At 36.2% G+C, this 14573-nt stretch overlaps 1 protein-coding gene across 1 annotated transcript in view; it reads right to left on the bottom strand.

Moving 5' to 3' along the window:
• Window positions 1-11277: 11277 nt before the first annotated feature.
• Window positions 11278-14573, bottom strand: part of tmem178bb (transmembrane protein 178Bb) — a 109854-nt gene continuing 106558 nt past the window's right edge. The window contains exon 4 of the mRNA XM_053508702.1: window positions 11278-13738. Within this exon, the coding sequence (XP_053364677.1) occupies window positions 13488-13738 (251 nt within the window). The 3' untranslated portion in view covers window positions 11278-13487. The remainder of the gene's footprint in view (window positions 13739-14573) is intronic.

Genomic DNA, 14573 nt, shown 5'->3' with positions numbered 1-14573 from the left:
ACTATTGTATCCTAACGGAGTCAAATATTACCGCAATAGTTACGGTGGACATGTATACTAAACATCGAGTGCTTAACACCACTGTGGAATTGGATATTTAGGAAGCTTTAGATACACTTATGTTATTTCAGTTTTATTCATTCATTCAATTTATTTAGTTTTTGTTATTTATTTTGTTTCTGGATTTAATTTCATTGGCACGGATGGAAGCCTCAAAAGACTTTGATTGACTGTGTTAAGTTGACAACTCTGAAAGCATCTACTTTTCCTTGGGAATTCAGGATGATTTGCTTCTCACCTAATTAACAACTGATTTCTATTTTTGAGATGTGAATTTGATTTTTTTTTTCAATTTAAAATATTTCATGCAGCAAGTCTTAAACAAAGAATCAAACAGAAATAAATGTGATTTATTGATATTTTACCACTCGTTCCTCATCCTACTTTAACCTGATTAGTGTGCACAGTGTACTTTTATTTTTTTAATTTTTTTTATTTTCAGAATTACTCATTAAATTTAATTATTGACCTTTTCCAAGAAAATGTCATGTCTCCTGTTTTTTTTTTTTTTTTGTAAGGCAACCCTAGTGTCTCAAATTTGCCTAGTATAAATTAAAGTATTTAACATTTCCCTGGGTGAAGGTCAGAGGGTACAGCAGACACACTTGAGGTAAACACTAACAGCTATTTAATTCATTAATAAGGCATTTCTGTTGTCCTTCATTTTTGGCAAACAACCCATTCCAACGAGTTATGGCCCACACAGACGATCCCCTTTAATTAGCATGCAAATACATGAAAATAATGGAAATCTAATTATAACAGTACAACAACAAGCTTCTCCAAGTTAAAAAACAAAGAAAAAAATGTGCAACTATTTAAATATAAAAGTATGTACACTTTATATCATACATGAATTGTTCTTTAAATAATTAATAATAATAATAATAATAATAATAATAATAATAATAATATATACTATGAATGATAAGATGGATAGAAATCGCACTCGAATCTTGATATTTGATTTTAAACCAAAATTTAGGTAATTCATTAAATTAATGTATAAATACTTTTATATACTGTATCTTTTCTTTTTCTGTGCGGGAGTTGAAGTCATTTATTTAAAGGAAAATTTAAGGAAAATTCCACCCTGAATGACCTGCATTTCTACTGTAATAACTGTAATGGCATCCACGTTTTACTTTGCAATAAAATTCTGAATTGAATTGTTTAATTTAATCGACGTTTTGCAGTTCCCACTTAGGCATTGTGAGTAATGTAGGAAACCATTAACCATTGTCTACTTATGTCTAGCTGACTCACCTGATTCATCTGAACAGATCAGGTTCCAAAGCTTTCATGCTAATACCGGCATCGACACCACTGAGCTTGTCATCATGTAGCTCTGCCATAACCTGACTGTGTCATAGCTGCATTGCATTCTGGATGTTTGAGTCCAGTGTTTACTCCACGAGTTCTACTCAGATTTTCTCACTGATGTCACAAAATTTTGCAAATTAGCACCAAAATCACTAAGCACACCACAAATCCTTCATTAAACTGGTTTAAGGTGGAGCTTTCCTTCCAAAGAACATTAACATTGTGTCACATTTAGAGCTGTAGAACTCTGAAGCTCATTTGCCTGTGAGGTAACTCAATTGAAGGGTAAAATGTGTTTGAGTTTTATGACACGTTTCTTCCTCGCTGGATTTATTAGCAGACTGCAAAGCATTCATGAAGAAATCACATAATATATTTAGGAAGAAAAGTGTTTACTGACACTCGCAGACAGTAGACTTAGAGTTTGTTCCATTATCAAATTACTTAAGTGCAGGCTGATCAAATCATAGTCAAAATGTGATTCGTTTTTTTTTTTTTTAAGTTGTCAGCTCATTTGTACTCTCAGTCCTCTGTAGATCTTGGTGGCGTGGTAGACTGGCTCATAATGGAGCACAGACAGCAGGCTGAGAAGACACACACTCCTTCACTTCTACGATTACAGGATGATGAAGCACAGTGCCAGCCACTGTGAGAGACATTTTTAGTGGCTACTGAATCTTAGTGTCTAGTAAGTCTGTTATTCTCAATATCTCCCTTTAGTGGACATTTCACCTATAGTAAAAAAAAAAAAAAAAACTTTGCATATACTGTATGTATATATATTCAATGTTATAAATACATTTCTTTGTTTTTGTTTAGCGATTTATTTTCTACGTTCCACAACAATACTGGAGATTTTAAAACTATTAAATAAGACATGGCATTATGTAATTATGTAACAGCAACAACAGTCAGTGTTATTTTAAGACACGGAGGTCAGCCTTTCTGAAATAGTTCTTACAAGAACAGTATTGAGTGTATTTACAAAACCCATCAAGCACCATGATGGAACTGCCTCTCATGAAGATCTTCCCAGGAAAGCAAGACCAAAACTTACCTCTGCTGCCTCACCAGCCTCAGAAATCATTAATTAACAAACAGCACCTTATAGAGCCATTATGAAGGATTTACACAGTATAAGTAGCAGATACATCTCAATATCAACTGTTCAAATGAGATTATTGTATATTTAGGAAGAGAGAGAGAGAGAGAGAGAGAGAGAGAGAGAGAGAAAAATGTATACACACTTCAGGAAAAGAAAATAGTATGATGTATATTATATTCATATAATATCAATCTTATATAGCAAAAAATAAAGTTAATAAAAAAGTGTGTATGTTGTTTTGGTTGACTATATATATATATATATATATATATATATATATATATATATATATATATATATATATATATATTTCAAAAACCTTTCTTAGATTTCAAAGAATTTGTGTATTTAACCTTTTCAGAGTATTTTAACTCCTTGTTGATTGATGATAACTCATCACTATATACTGTGTAATAAATGTTGATAAATGTAATAAATTATTAGGTTTCAAGTGAATCATACAGATTAAATATTTAATATGTTTTGTATGAAAAAAACATGCTGTATATAATAGTACAGTAAAGAATATTACTTATACACAAAAATCTGGTGTATACAAAATCAAACCTTTAGTCAATGCAAGAAGTATTGGCACCCTTCATGAAAATAAACAAAACAGATATCTCAAATATAATATCCCTTAAGTGGATGTCAATTCACCTATGGTTGAAAATATTGCAAACTGAATACACATATACATACACATACATACAGAGCCAGCCAAAAATTTATAATACGTCATGTCTATATATATAGCAATAAATGTAGTATTAGAATATAGTATTAGTTTGTTTTAGCTGACTCTGTATGTGCTGTATCATAAACAATTCTTGGATCACTTTTTTGTGTATTTAACATTTCCAGAATATTTTAGCTCCTTGTAGATTGATGATAACTGATGACTTTATATTAAAAAAAGGAAATAGTTTTTATGAAAAAACATGCTGTATATAAGTGTACAGTAAAAACAAGTACTAATAATATACAGTAAATAAACATACAGCATACAGATATAGTGTGTACAAAATCAATCCTTCAGTCAACTCTAGAAGTCTTGGCACTCTTCATGAAAATGAACAAAACTGAAAACCGAATGTTAATATTTTAAGCATAAACACATGGCTTATGGTGAGGATGTATAAGTCCATTGTAGAATTATAGAACATAGAAGAACATTCACTGATGAAAGTTCTATCTATGGTTAAATCCTAACCTTGTAGCAGAAGCAACCAGGTTTTGGCCTAACAAATCTGTGCACTTGGCAGCAATTTGTCAGCAATCGATCCTTATAAAAGCCCTGAAGCAGCAGGAATCCTCATTATATTCCCACCATTGCAGTCACGTTGTGAGATTTTGAGTCTAAAAATAATTCTTTTTTTTTTTTTGTGCTGATACTGTGCGCGGCCAAAATGCCACAACACTCAGTGCTTCTTGCTGACTATCTCTTCCCATTACTATAACCAGCAGCTCACCACCATTTTTATTTTTTTGCAATGCAGGATTTATCATGAAATCAAATCAAATAAACAAGTCACTCAGTATTTCTTTTATTCTTATCAAAGTTTAGTCTTAGAGAGTGGGGAAGACATGCACTATGAGTCATCCAGACAGAATTATATGTAGGCAGTCCAATGGATATGGCACACTCCATTAAATCAAACACAATTTACACAAACACACTCACAACACCCATGCATCATGTAGGATGTCCAGTGCAGATAGAAAGTTTTCAGACCCTTTTGTTATATTTCACACTCAGCCTAAAATGGACCATCTATACCATCTATAAAATGGATTCAAATCTTTTTTTTTTTTTTGCTCATCATTCTACACATTATACTCCACCATGACAAAGTGGTGTGTTTTGTTAATTCATTAACAACAAAGACTAAATCAGACTCAATAAAGACTAAAATATCCAATTTTCATAAGTATCCAGACCTGTCACTTAGTACTTGGACAAAGCACCTGTGGCAGTCAAGACAACCCTTAGGTCTGCTTGTGAATGATGTTACAAGCTTGGCACCCCTTTCTTTTGGAAGTTTCTTCTATTCTCCTTGGCAGAATCATACAAGCTCAGCCAGGTTGAACAGGCAGGGTCAGTGAACAGCCATTATCAGGTCTCTCCAGAGATTCTCTGGACTCTGGAAGACACTCCTGTGTTTTCTTGACCCAATGTTATGCATTGGGTCATGATCTTATTGAAATGTTTCACCGCAATGTTTCACCGCAGTCTGAGATCCTGAGCACTACGGAGAAGGTTTTTATTCAGGATGGTTCTTTATTTTATCTGCATCAAATTTCCCTCTATACTTCCCTCTAAAGCATCCCCGCAACACGATGCTGCCACCACCATGTCTGACTTTAAAGATGGTTTTAATAAGGTGATGTACAGTGCCCAATTTCCTAAAAATAGATTCCTAAATAGTTCAATCTTTGTGTCTTCACACCAGAGGATTGTTTTTTTCATGGTCTGAGAGTCCTTCAGGTGCTTTTTGGCAAACTCCCAGCAGGCTGTCATGTGCCTTTTAGTGAGGAATGGCTTCTGTCTGGGCAGTCTACCATAGAGGCCTGATTGGTGGAGTGCTGCAGTAAAGGCTGTCCTTCTGTAAGTCTCTCCCATCTCCACAAGGGCACGCAGGATCTCATTTATAATGACCCTTAGTTTCTTGGTTACCTCTCTGAACTTCAGCCCCAGTTACTCCATTAGTTTGGTTGGGCGACCAGATCTATTTGTTCAAAATCTTTTCCATTTGAGAATGATGGAGGCTGTCATGGTCTTGGCTGCTTTCATTGCTTCAGAAGGTTTCTTGTATCCTCCCGCAGATGTCTTGTGGATCTACAGATCATTTCCCCAACCAAATGCATTTGTTTTCACATGCACAATCTGCTGTGAGACGTTATATAGACAGGTGTGCGCCTTCCCAATTATGTCCAATAAATTGAAAGAGGCACAGGTGGACTCCAGTCCAGATATACAAGCATTTAAAGGACCATTGATCGGGGAAGAATGCATACTTATGTCAATGGGATATTGCAGTATTTATTTTTAATTAATGAACAAAAGAAACTAAATAAACATATATTTTTACTTTGTCATTGTGTATTATTACGTGTATAATGGAGGAAGAAAAACTGTAACTGTACACTAACAGCTGTATGGAACACGTACAGTGCACTGTACAGTCAATGATATTCTTTAAACAATTTAAAACGTGATCACTTACTAATTTAAAGTGTCGTAATGCACAGTACAGCAACAAATAGCTGAAGTATAGTGATTCTCCAGTTATTCATTCTTGCAGTGGTTGGCTGCCAATAGCATTAACTTAATGGCATGTTTCAAAGCCAAGGAAGCATGTGTGAGTGAAGGAAAGAGGTAATGAAATGCAGGGCAATTGCTCAGGGTTGGTAGATGGCCCTCCATCACCTTGGCACTCTGGACCACAAATCAAGAGCTGTCTCTGCATAATCAGCCGCTCCTATTCACAGTCATGCCCTTCTTTTAAAAGCTTTCATGAAGAATTCATTAGTCAATTTTTTTTCGGCGCTTCATCTTAAATGGCTGTTTTAGTTACTTTTCTTCAAATGTGTACTTTGCCATTGAACCAGTTTACAAGATATCATTTTCTCCATTCCTCTGGTCTCATTAAGGCATCATGTGATCACATCATGTGACATTTGAGAACATGGGTGCTTTGTCACTGTGTGGGTTCATTTCAAAGCTACTAAAATTCAACTATGTGTTACAAAAGACATACTGCTCATTAGGTAATCTGCCTAAATATTCAGGAAATAATTTTGAGGATACAGTATGTACAGTATAATGGTTTATTATATGTATTATGAAAATAAAGTAACATTATTGCGCTCATTTAATGAGTATTAGCAAATTAGCTAGATTGCATTTTGACGGCAAGATCTCAAATATAGAGATCTCCTATAACTCAATGTCTGGAAGCAGATCCAAACTATCACATCAGCTGAGAGGAAATTGATTCACTACTGATTCTGCCAAGTAAAGTGATCAAAAATTCAATGAGAATTCCACCAGAAGCCAGGTAATGGCTAGCTAAAGCATCTGAAAAAGGGCACACTCCCTAACCAACATTCAACCAAATATTAAGTAATTGGTATGTATAAATTTGACGCTTTATCAAATTAAGAAAACCCCAAATAAACTTCTAGGATTTTCCTTTTATTAAAAATAAAATATCACTGCAAGCCCAGTGTTGCCATGGCATTCATGTTCAAGATGATGGGTGTACAAACTTCTGTCCCAAACTGTAACCGAGAACAAGGTACTAACACACAATGTAACATGCAAAAACAACTAGTTATCTTCCCACCAAAATAGAGAACTAATAATTACCTTTTGTGTTCAGCAAGAATAAAGCCAGCACTCCATCATGCCTGAGTTGACTCTACTGACTCTTACACTCTCACTCTATTTCTCTCCTCTGATTGGCTGCCTGCCACCATGAAATTGGACTTTGTTCATGCCTGATGGTTTTGACCCAGGATATAAAATACACAATGTCACACCCTGAAACAGTGCTAACTGTGAATTGCTATTACAGGATTATCAGGGCATCTCACAGAAACACAGAAACTACAGTCGTGTTCAAAAGTTAATGCTCCCATTTTATGTATTTGAGTGAAAAATAATAAATCATCTAATTATAATTAGTTCTCAGTATTAGGAAAATTCAATTTGAGACAAACTTTTTTTCACCTTGACATTACTGTATTTATTTACCAAAAATTAAGATGAAAACAAAAAGAAAACAAAATGTACACAATACTAAGTACACCAAGGATTCAATAGGCTGTAGATCCATGTTTAGCAGACATACTGTAACTTTAAGTAATAGTCTCTCAAATCATTTTGGTTTTACGTTGCTTCAGTTCATTTTTTTGGAGCATTTGTTTATTTGGGCACTGTTTTGGGGTAGTTTTTATGCACAGCTCTGTTAAACTCTGTATTGTGGTTTGTTCAGATGCAGTTTTGCAAACCACAATCGTGCTTCCATGTTCTTTTTAGACAGAAGAACAACAAACCGTACTTGTTCAGTCTTCTTCTTATTGTGCTGGCATTGCCTTTTACATTTAATATCCTCAGTGAGGCCTGCAGGATCTGAGGTGTAGCTCTTGGGTTTTCTATATTTCTGTGAGTGAAAACGGGCAACTGTCTTGAAGGCTCTCCACTTGTGAATAATCTTTTTCACTGTAAAACGCTTAACTCCGAAATGTTTGGAAATGGTGTTGTGACTAGTGATGGGACGTACTGTGATGATGCTTCGAAACGTTTGTCGAGAAATCCGGAAACTATTTAGTGGAGTGTGTTTCAAGACTTGTATTGTTTACGGCGACTGAGCCTCGCTGCAATTGGCGGTTCAGGAAGTGGTTCGAATCTTGCCGCCATGTATTGACCGAAATAAAGCCCAAGCTCTGTTTTTTTAGGTGCTCTGAATGTTATTCCTGATGTATATTCTCTTTGATATTATAGATCTATTATTTGCAGGATTTTTCCTGTGCAAAAAAAAAAAAAAAAATAATAATAATAATATATATATATATATATATATATATATAGGGCCCATAATAAAGTGTCGCCCCCACACAACCAGTTGCACATGCACTGCCCTTCTCTTCTTTCCTCTTTTCAGTAACACTGCCTTAGTTTGAAAAGACTTAATTACATCCTGCCAGACTCACATCAACTAAGCACCTATATTGTCTTCTTCTTCATCTTATTATTATTATTAGTACTATTTCAACTTTTTAGTAACATTGCCCCAGTTGGAAAACATCACTGTCCCTCTCTCTTATATGACAGAAATTATGAAATATAATGTAATGGAGGAGGGTCACTTTGGTATGTGTGCTACTACCATGGAACATTGATCAAAATGTAACGGGCACAGAAATCTTATAAACACTATTTATGAAAAAAAAAACACAAGCATGTTAATAGGAGGAGACGAGCTATTATCTAGTGCTCACAATAGAAAAATGCATAGTTTAATGAAAATCATGTATTATTCCCATGCCCAACCTAGGGCAAGGCAGCTTTGATCACATACTGTACAGTACTCGTAAAATGACTACAAACACATCTGCTTGTCTTACATTCCTTGACCAGTAGGGGGTGTGTGTGCAAATGAAGCCTTGAGAAATGAACCCTTTTCTAAACCAATTGGCTGGAAGGCTTGAGAGCTTCATGAAGCTTCATCTCGCCATCACTAGTTTTAACACATTCCAGATTGATGTGCAGCAACAGTTGCTTCTCTCAGACCATTGCTTATGTCTTGGAATTGTGTTAACACACACCTGAAGGCTGCAGACCAGCAAACTCTTAAAACTTCTGCTTTTATAGAGGTCTGCACACCTGCAAATCATCAATTAATCAAGGGCTGATGATTAGCAGCACCTGGCTGCAACTTACCCTCCTAAATCCTGTGGAAGCAATAAGGGGGTCTTAGTATTGCCCACATGTTTTTTTTTCTTCATTTTTGATAAATAAGGAAAAGCGTGGTAAAAAGTTATATGTTGATGTTAGTCTGCGGTGGTGTTGGCCTAATACTAATACCTGCTATGATCAGAATCTTTATTATTGTTTTACACACAAAAAAACCCATTTAATTAAAAAATGGCCACCAACTTTTACACATGATCCTTGGGTACCAAAGATCCTGTCACCAGTTTACTGTTATATAACTGAAAATTTATGTCACTGCTTTAATGTTATGGCTAATGAGTATATTTTATGTTTATATAATAATAATAATAATAATAATAATAATAATAGTTGTTGTTGTAATGTAGGAGTATGAAACTAGGACAAGGCCTGGGGTGATTTCTGCTTTGAAATTAATTTCCTGTACTTTAATTTTTTTTCCATGACAACTCAATATTTTATTTTATGAAGGTCATGTAAGCAAAATATGGAAATAAGTAAGCTTCCTGTTTCATCCATCTGTGCTTTTTCTTGCTTGCCTAAATAAAAGAATATAAAATAATACACATTAATTGAAGGTTTATCTAATTTCTAACTACTCTCAATGTTTTGAATTTGATTTCTTACACGGCATTAAGAAATACATTTTGTGAGCTTTGATGTGTGTTAAGGAAACAGGCCACACAAATAAACACACCAATGACATTTTATTTCATGGTTTTACATTCCACAGTTTTAACATTTCCATGATTTTTTTTTTCGTCTTAATTTTTTGTACATTTTTTGGATTTATGCAACAGACACATTACTGATGAAAAAGATTTGATAAGTCCTTAGATTTTAACTGTCTCATAAAATTGAAAGTTGCAGTTTCTGTTATCCTGCTACTATTTTACAATAAATGGAGGAAAACTTTATTCCCACTCGCTCGGAACGCAATTCCCAAACACCAAATCCTTGTTCTTTAAACAGAAAGACACAATACACATGTTTGGCTTCTTTCATGTAAACACAGGCATTAGTTGGATGGAGTGATAACAGGATATGTCCAAAATTTCTTGTTTAATGTTAGATTGATAAAAACAGCTAGGATCTGAATGTCGCATAATTGTTGAATTTCTCTTTTTAGTAAAATAGTTGCTCAAGTATAGTGGAATCAGAAATATTACAATCTGGGATGTATGTGTGGACTGAGAGAATGGGTGCAAATTGCCTGATCTGTGCTAAGCTTCATTCATTCATTTAGTCATTCATTCATTCAACTCTTCTAAACCCTGCATCATGTGTGGCTATATAGGCCTGAATTATTCTTTTCAAAATATAAGTCAATGATGTGTGTGAAAAATGTGATTTCTCAGATGTATGATCAGAAGATGCATGATGTTTTTTTTAAGGTTTGTTTCCTAGCTAAGGAAATGCAGATGGAGTGGTGCTGGCCTGCAGCCTCCCGATAAGAAACGATGGGAAAGAGCTCGTCTGCTTTTCAGCAGTAAGGAAAGGATGCAACCTCGTTTATATCAATGCCTGGTTGCGTAATCCTCGCAGACTGAAATAGCCTAAATATTTTTTCCTTTTAAGTGTGTCCAGGAACACCATCTTATATAAGACCAGATGGGCTTATACAATTTTCCTTTGGGACCAGATTTCCATAAATATATTTGCAGTTGTGAGAATATAGTAATCGGGGATTTCCATCTGGTTCCTATAGCTTGGCTAATGTAATTTAATAGCTAACTGTTATCACCTTGCATCCAAACTGCCTCACACTCCAGACTACAGACTACAGATGGACAGAGACCCAAGCTCTATTCTATCATATTGCATTCATCCGCATTAGCAGACCTGCCGACCTTTTACACATTTAGTTTTTTCACAAGGTAATACACTAAGACAAGAAACCACCATGGAGAGGTCATTATCTCCATAGGGATCTGGAATGATTGACAGCTGTGTGTTTGGCTGGCCCTGATCAACCTTAGCCAGGATCATCATTCACAGACATACGGCCTTCTTTAAAAGGTTCGCACCATTAAAATGTTTTACTGCGCCTAAGAGTCTCATCATCCTACTGTGCTCGAAGTCTTTTGAATGTCAATTGATTTTACACCTTGATTCACAAGAAATTTCATCACATGTCCTGGTTTGACTTAAACTTCCCTTGTATATTTGTTCCGCATATGCCAACATTTTTTCCATCAAAAACGTTCTTTTGATAAAATTGTCACTTTTACAATTTAATAACTGATCCTGTAATCAATATTGGAAGTCATGTATACACACTTTAAGGAAAGAAAAAAAGTATATTATAATAATATAATATTATATTTTTTTTATATACAGTAGAACCTTGGATTACGAGCACATTTGTTCTGGAAGCGGGCTCGTATTTGGAAACACTTGTAAAACAAAGCGAATTTCCCCATAAGAAATAATAGAAGCTTTTCCTTTAAAAATTTTTTGGGGAAAATTAGCACGGAACATCGCTAACAACTCTCGTGTAAGCGTACGCTAACGGAATCACTGCTGTAAGGTAAAAGTAAAAAACAAATAAATTAACCTGCACTTTACCTTTAAAAAGAATCGTGACAGGGCAGTGTTTCTGTGTAAAGCAGTGTGTGTGTGTGTGTGTGTGTGAAGGCGGGAGGAGGACGAAGGAAGGAAGTGTGTGAAGGCGAGAGGAGGAGTGTGTGTGTGTGTGTAAAGGGGCGGTTTATAGATAGATTTATATTAAATACTTTACAAGCTTTTCTTTTCCTAAAGTGTGTATATACAGTACGTACTATATATGACTCTAAATATGTTGCGTGGAAGCATTTCTACAAATCTCATTATATTTGTAAAAGGCTGTTTTTTAAGGAATTATGTTTTTGTAGTGTTTAGGGCATTGTTGCTCCCCAAAGCTGTGCAACCACATTTTCCTCTTCTCTAGGGTTGGCAGGTCTGCGTTAGACCTATACTTATTGACAGATAGAAAATGACCCAGCATTTCAGACATGGGAGACTCCACAAACAGTGGCAAAGCCTTCCCGAAATACAGTTTGGCCAGGCTGAGATTGAGGACACCTTGTCTCAGTGAGCTTTTTAGATACTCTTCATGGTTCTCTCAGGACATTAATAATGGATAGTGAGGGGAATGAAATTGAATGTGAAGCAGGCGGATGAGTGTGAGTATCACGGCTTGATCTGGGATTGAAGGGGTCCAATAGTGTTCAGGCTTTATAGGTCGCATTAAGCGTGTGCTTTATTTAATGGCCACTCTCGTCCTCTATTTGGCGGAGATGCCATGATTTCTTTGTCACTAATGTCTCTGGTAATTAAGAAGCATGCAAACACTGTGTCCTTTTAATGAGCCTGTTTAAATTGGGGCATCACAATAACCGGAATCTAACTTTAAATGAGGGCTTCATTCTATCAAATGGAATAAGTGCCATCTCCCAGACAGCTATTATGATGCTGAGACATCTTTGTCTCTAGGAAAAAAAACCTGTGCTTTCTTCTTTTCAAACGAGATATGGCATCATTCCTTTTTAATTCTTTTTATTTATTTATCAAAGAACTAACCTACTACTCTTAAAGTTTCTGGCATTTTCTTTCTCTTTCCTGACACTGTTGTTCCCCCAGTCCTTACTTCTACAGAATCTAAAACCCCTCTCCACCACACAGACATTTATTGTTAAGAACACACAAAATGGAGGACAGACACCCACCACACACTCACACCCGTTCATGGTATGTGTGGATGAAAGAAAAAAAAGACCAAAAACCAAAAAAAAAAAAACGTGGAGTATTATGTTAGAAACTTTGAAATGATCCTGATGGAGGATTGAAGGAATGAAATTCTCCAAAACCCCTCTTCAGGGTAAATGATTTGTTTTGGAATATTCTTTACAATTTGCAATATCGCAGTAGAGAGATACTGGCTCCAGCAGATATGTCCCATTCCTCAAAGTGTTCTCCTACAGTACTGGTTGTTTGTCTCCAGACTGAAGGGCTTGTGGTCGTGTCCGGTATCTGATGCTGCTCCAGTCCACTATACTGTCGTTTGCATTCTGTTACAATCCTTACACAAAGATTGGCACTGTCCCCAGTTCAGTATCTCTTCAAACACAAAACACATATACTATATTGGGATTTCTTTTTTTCAACCCCAAAAGCACCAATTTAGCAATAAAGAGACAACGAAGAACAGCTAGAAACTCTTACACACCTTTCAAGTTTCATGCTGTTGTATTTTCACATACTGATGTACAAGTCCCCGTTAGTCGCCGTTTCATGCCACCTTGGTTCTTAAACGGATAGAGTTATAATCCTGAAAGTAAAGTGTTCTTGTGTAGTGTCTCCATTTGGGTATTTTTTATTTATTTTTTGATTTTTTGATTTCATCATGGAACGATCAGGATATCATTTGCAAAGTCACACGAAAATGGCGTCTGATTGGTGAGGTCAGAAATGATTCTGGAACAAACGTATGGTTTTGATAATCAGTTCTGTTTATATGTTTTTCACTCAGCATGATGCTGTTTTGTCGGACGCCTCCGCTTAACACACTGTGCCGTTTTCTTGCCGGGATTTGAGGCAGGTGGAGCGTGGGATCGGCTGAACGGAGGGAGCCAGCGTGCAGAAGAAGCCGGCGATGAGCGACAGGCCCAGGCCACCCCAGGCGCAGAACATGGACCAGCCGTAACCGTGGCTGATGTCGTCTGGGAGGCCGTACAGGTAGCGCGGATAGCGGGAAAGCTCAAAATTGATTCCTGCTACACAGGTGCACAGCGAGATGATGCAGAACGTGCCTGGGAAAAGAAAAAAATTAAAAGAGTATTGTATTGACAATGTAATGCTCTTTAGAAAGTGCAAGGAAAATACAGACATTTGAATTTCTTTGAGATATGACTCAACCGCATGCACGGTTTTAATAATCAAAACAGTTGCGTTAATATATAAGAAATGAGCTCTCTCTATATGTGTTTAAATCTCCTTAACTGAGAAAACTTATGTGTACCCTGTGACCAAGCGAGCGCTCAGCTCCCTGTAATCTGACCCTCAGTGCAACCTTCTGTTTTTATGACTTAGCATCTTAATTGCCTTTTTAATTGCCTCCTTATTATTCGAGAGCGGGCCACTACATTAATGCCACCCATTTTAATTGCATCGTCGCTTTGCTCCCCACAGCTCTGGAGCTTCACGATGCATACAGAGCAGGCGGTGTGACGTGAAGGGAGGCTGGAATGTTTACCAAAATCAACATCTACAATAAAACCCACGGCATTTTTCCAGCAGGGGAGATGTCTGGCTGGCTCTGCCAAACAATATGATGTAACTGGGTGAAAAAAAAAACCCTGAAGAGATTGATATTCCAGGTACATGTTAGATCATCAAACTGCATGGCACAAAAACAGCTAGACTGAGCGGTGTACTTAGCGAGTGGTCATTGCAAAAGAAGTGGGAAGATTGCACTTTTTCTTTTTTCCGATGATGAAAAACTAGTGGGTCTTCCTTACATAATGCGTGGATGTAAATATGAAATCATTTTTTAAAAATCCATTCGGTATCTTGTGTAGGCGGTGTGGTTTTGTTTAAAGCTTTGTGACCAGCATCGCAAATTGGCAATCTTTAAAAGGTCACTTT

Source organism: Clarias gariepinus, chromosome 12 (genome assembly GCF_024256425.1).
Source record: "Clarias gariepinus isolate MV-2021 ecotype Netherlands chromosome 12, CGAR_prim_01v2, whole genome shotgun sequence".
Classification (NCBI taxonomy): domain Eukaryota; kingdom Metazoa; phylum Chordata; class Actinopteri; order Siluriformes; family Clariidae; genus Clarias; species Clarias gariepinus.
The sequence above is the reverse complement of the archived record's forward strand: the minus strand, read 5'-3'. Positions and strand labels throughout refer to the sequence as shown.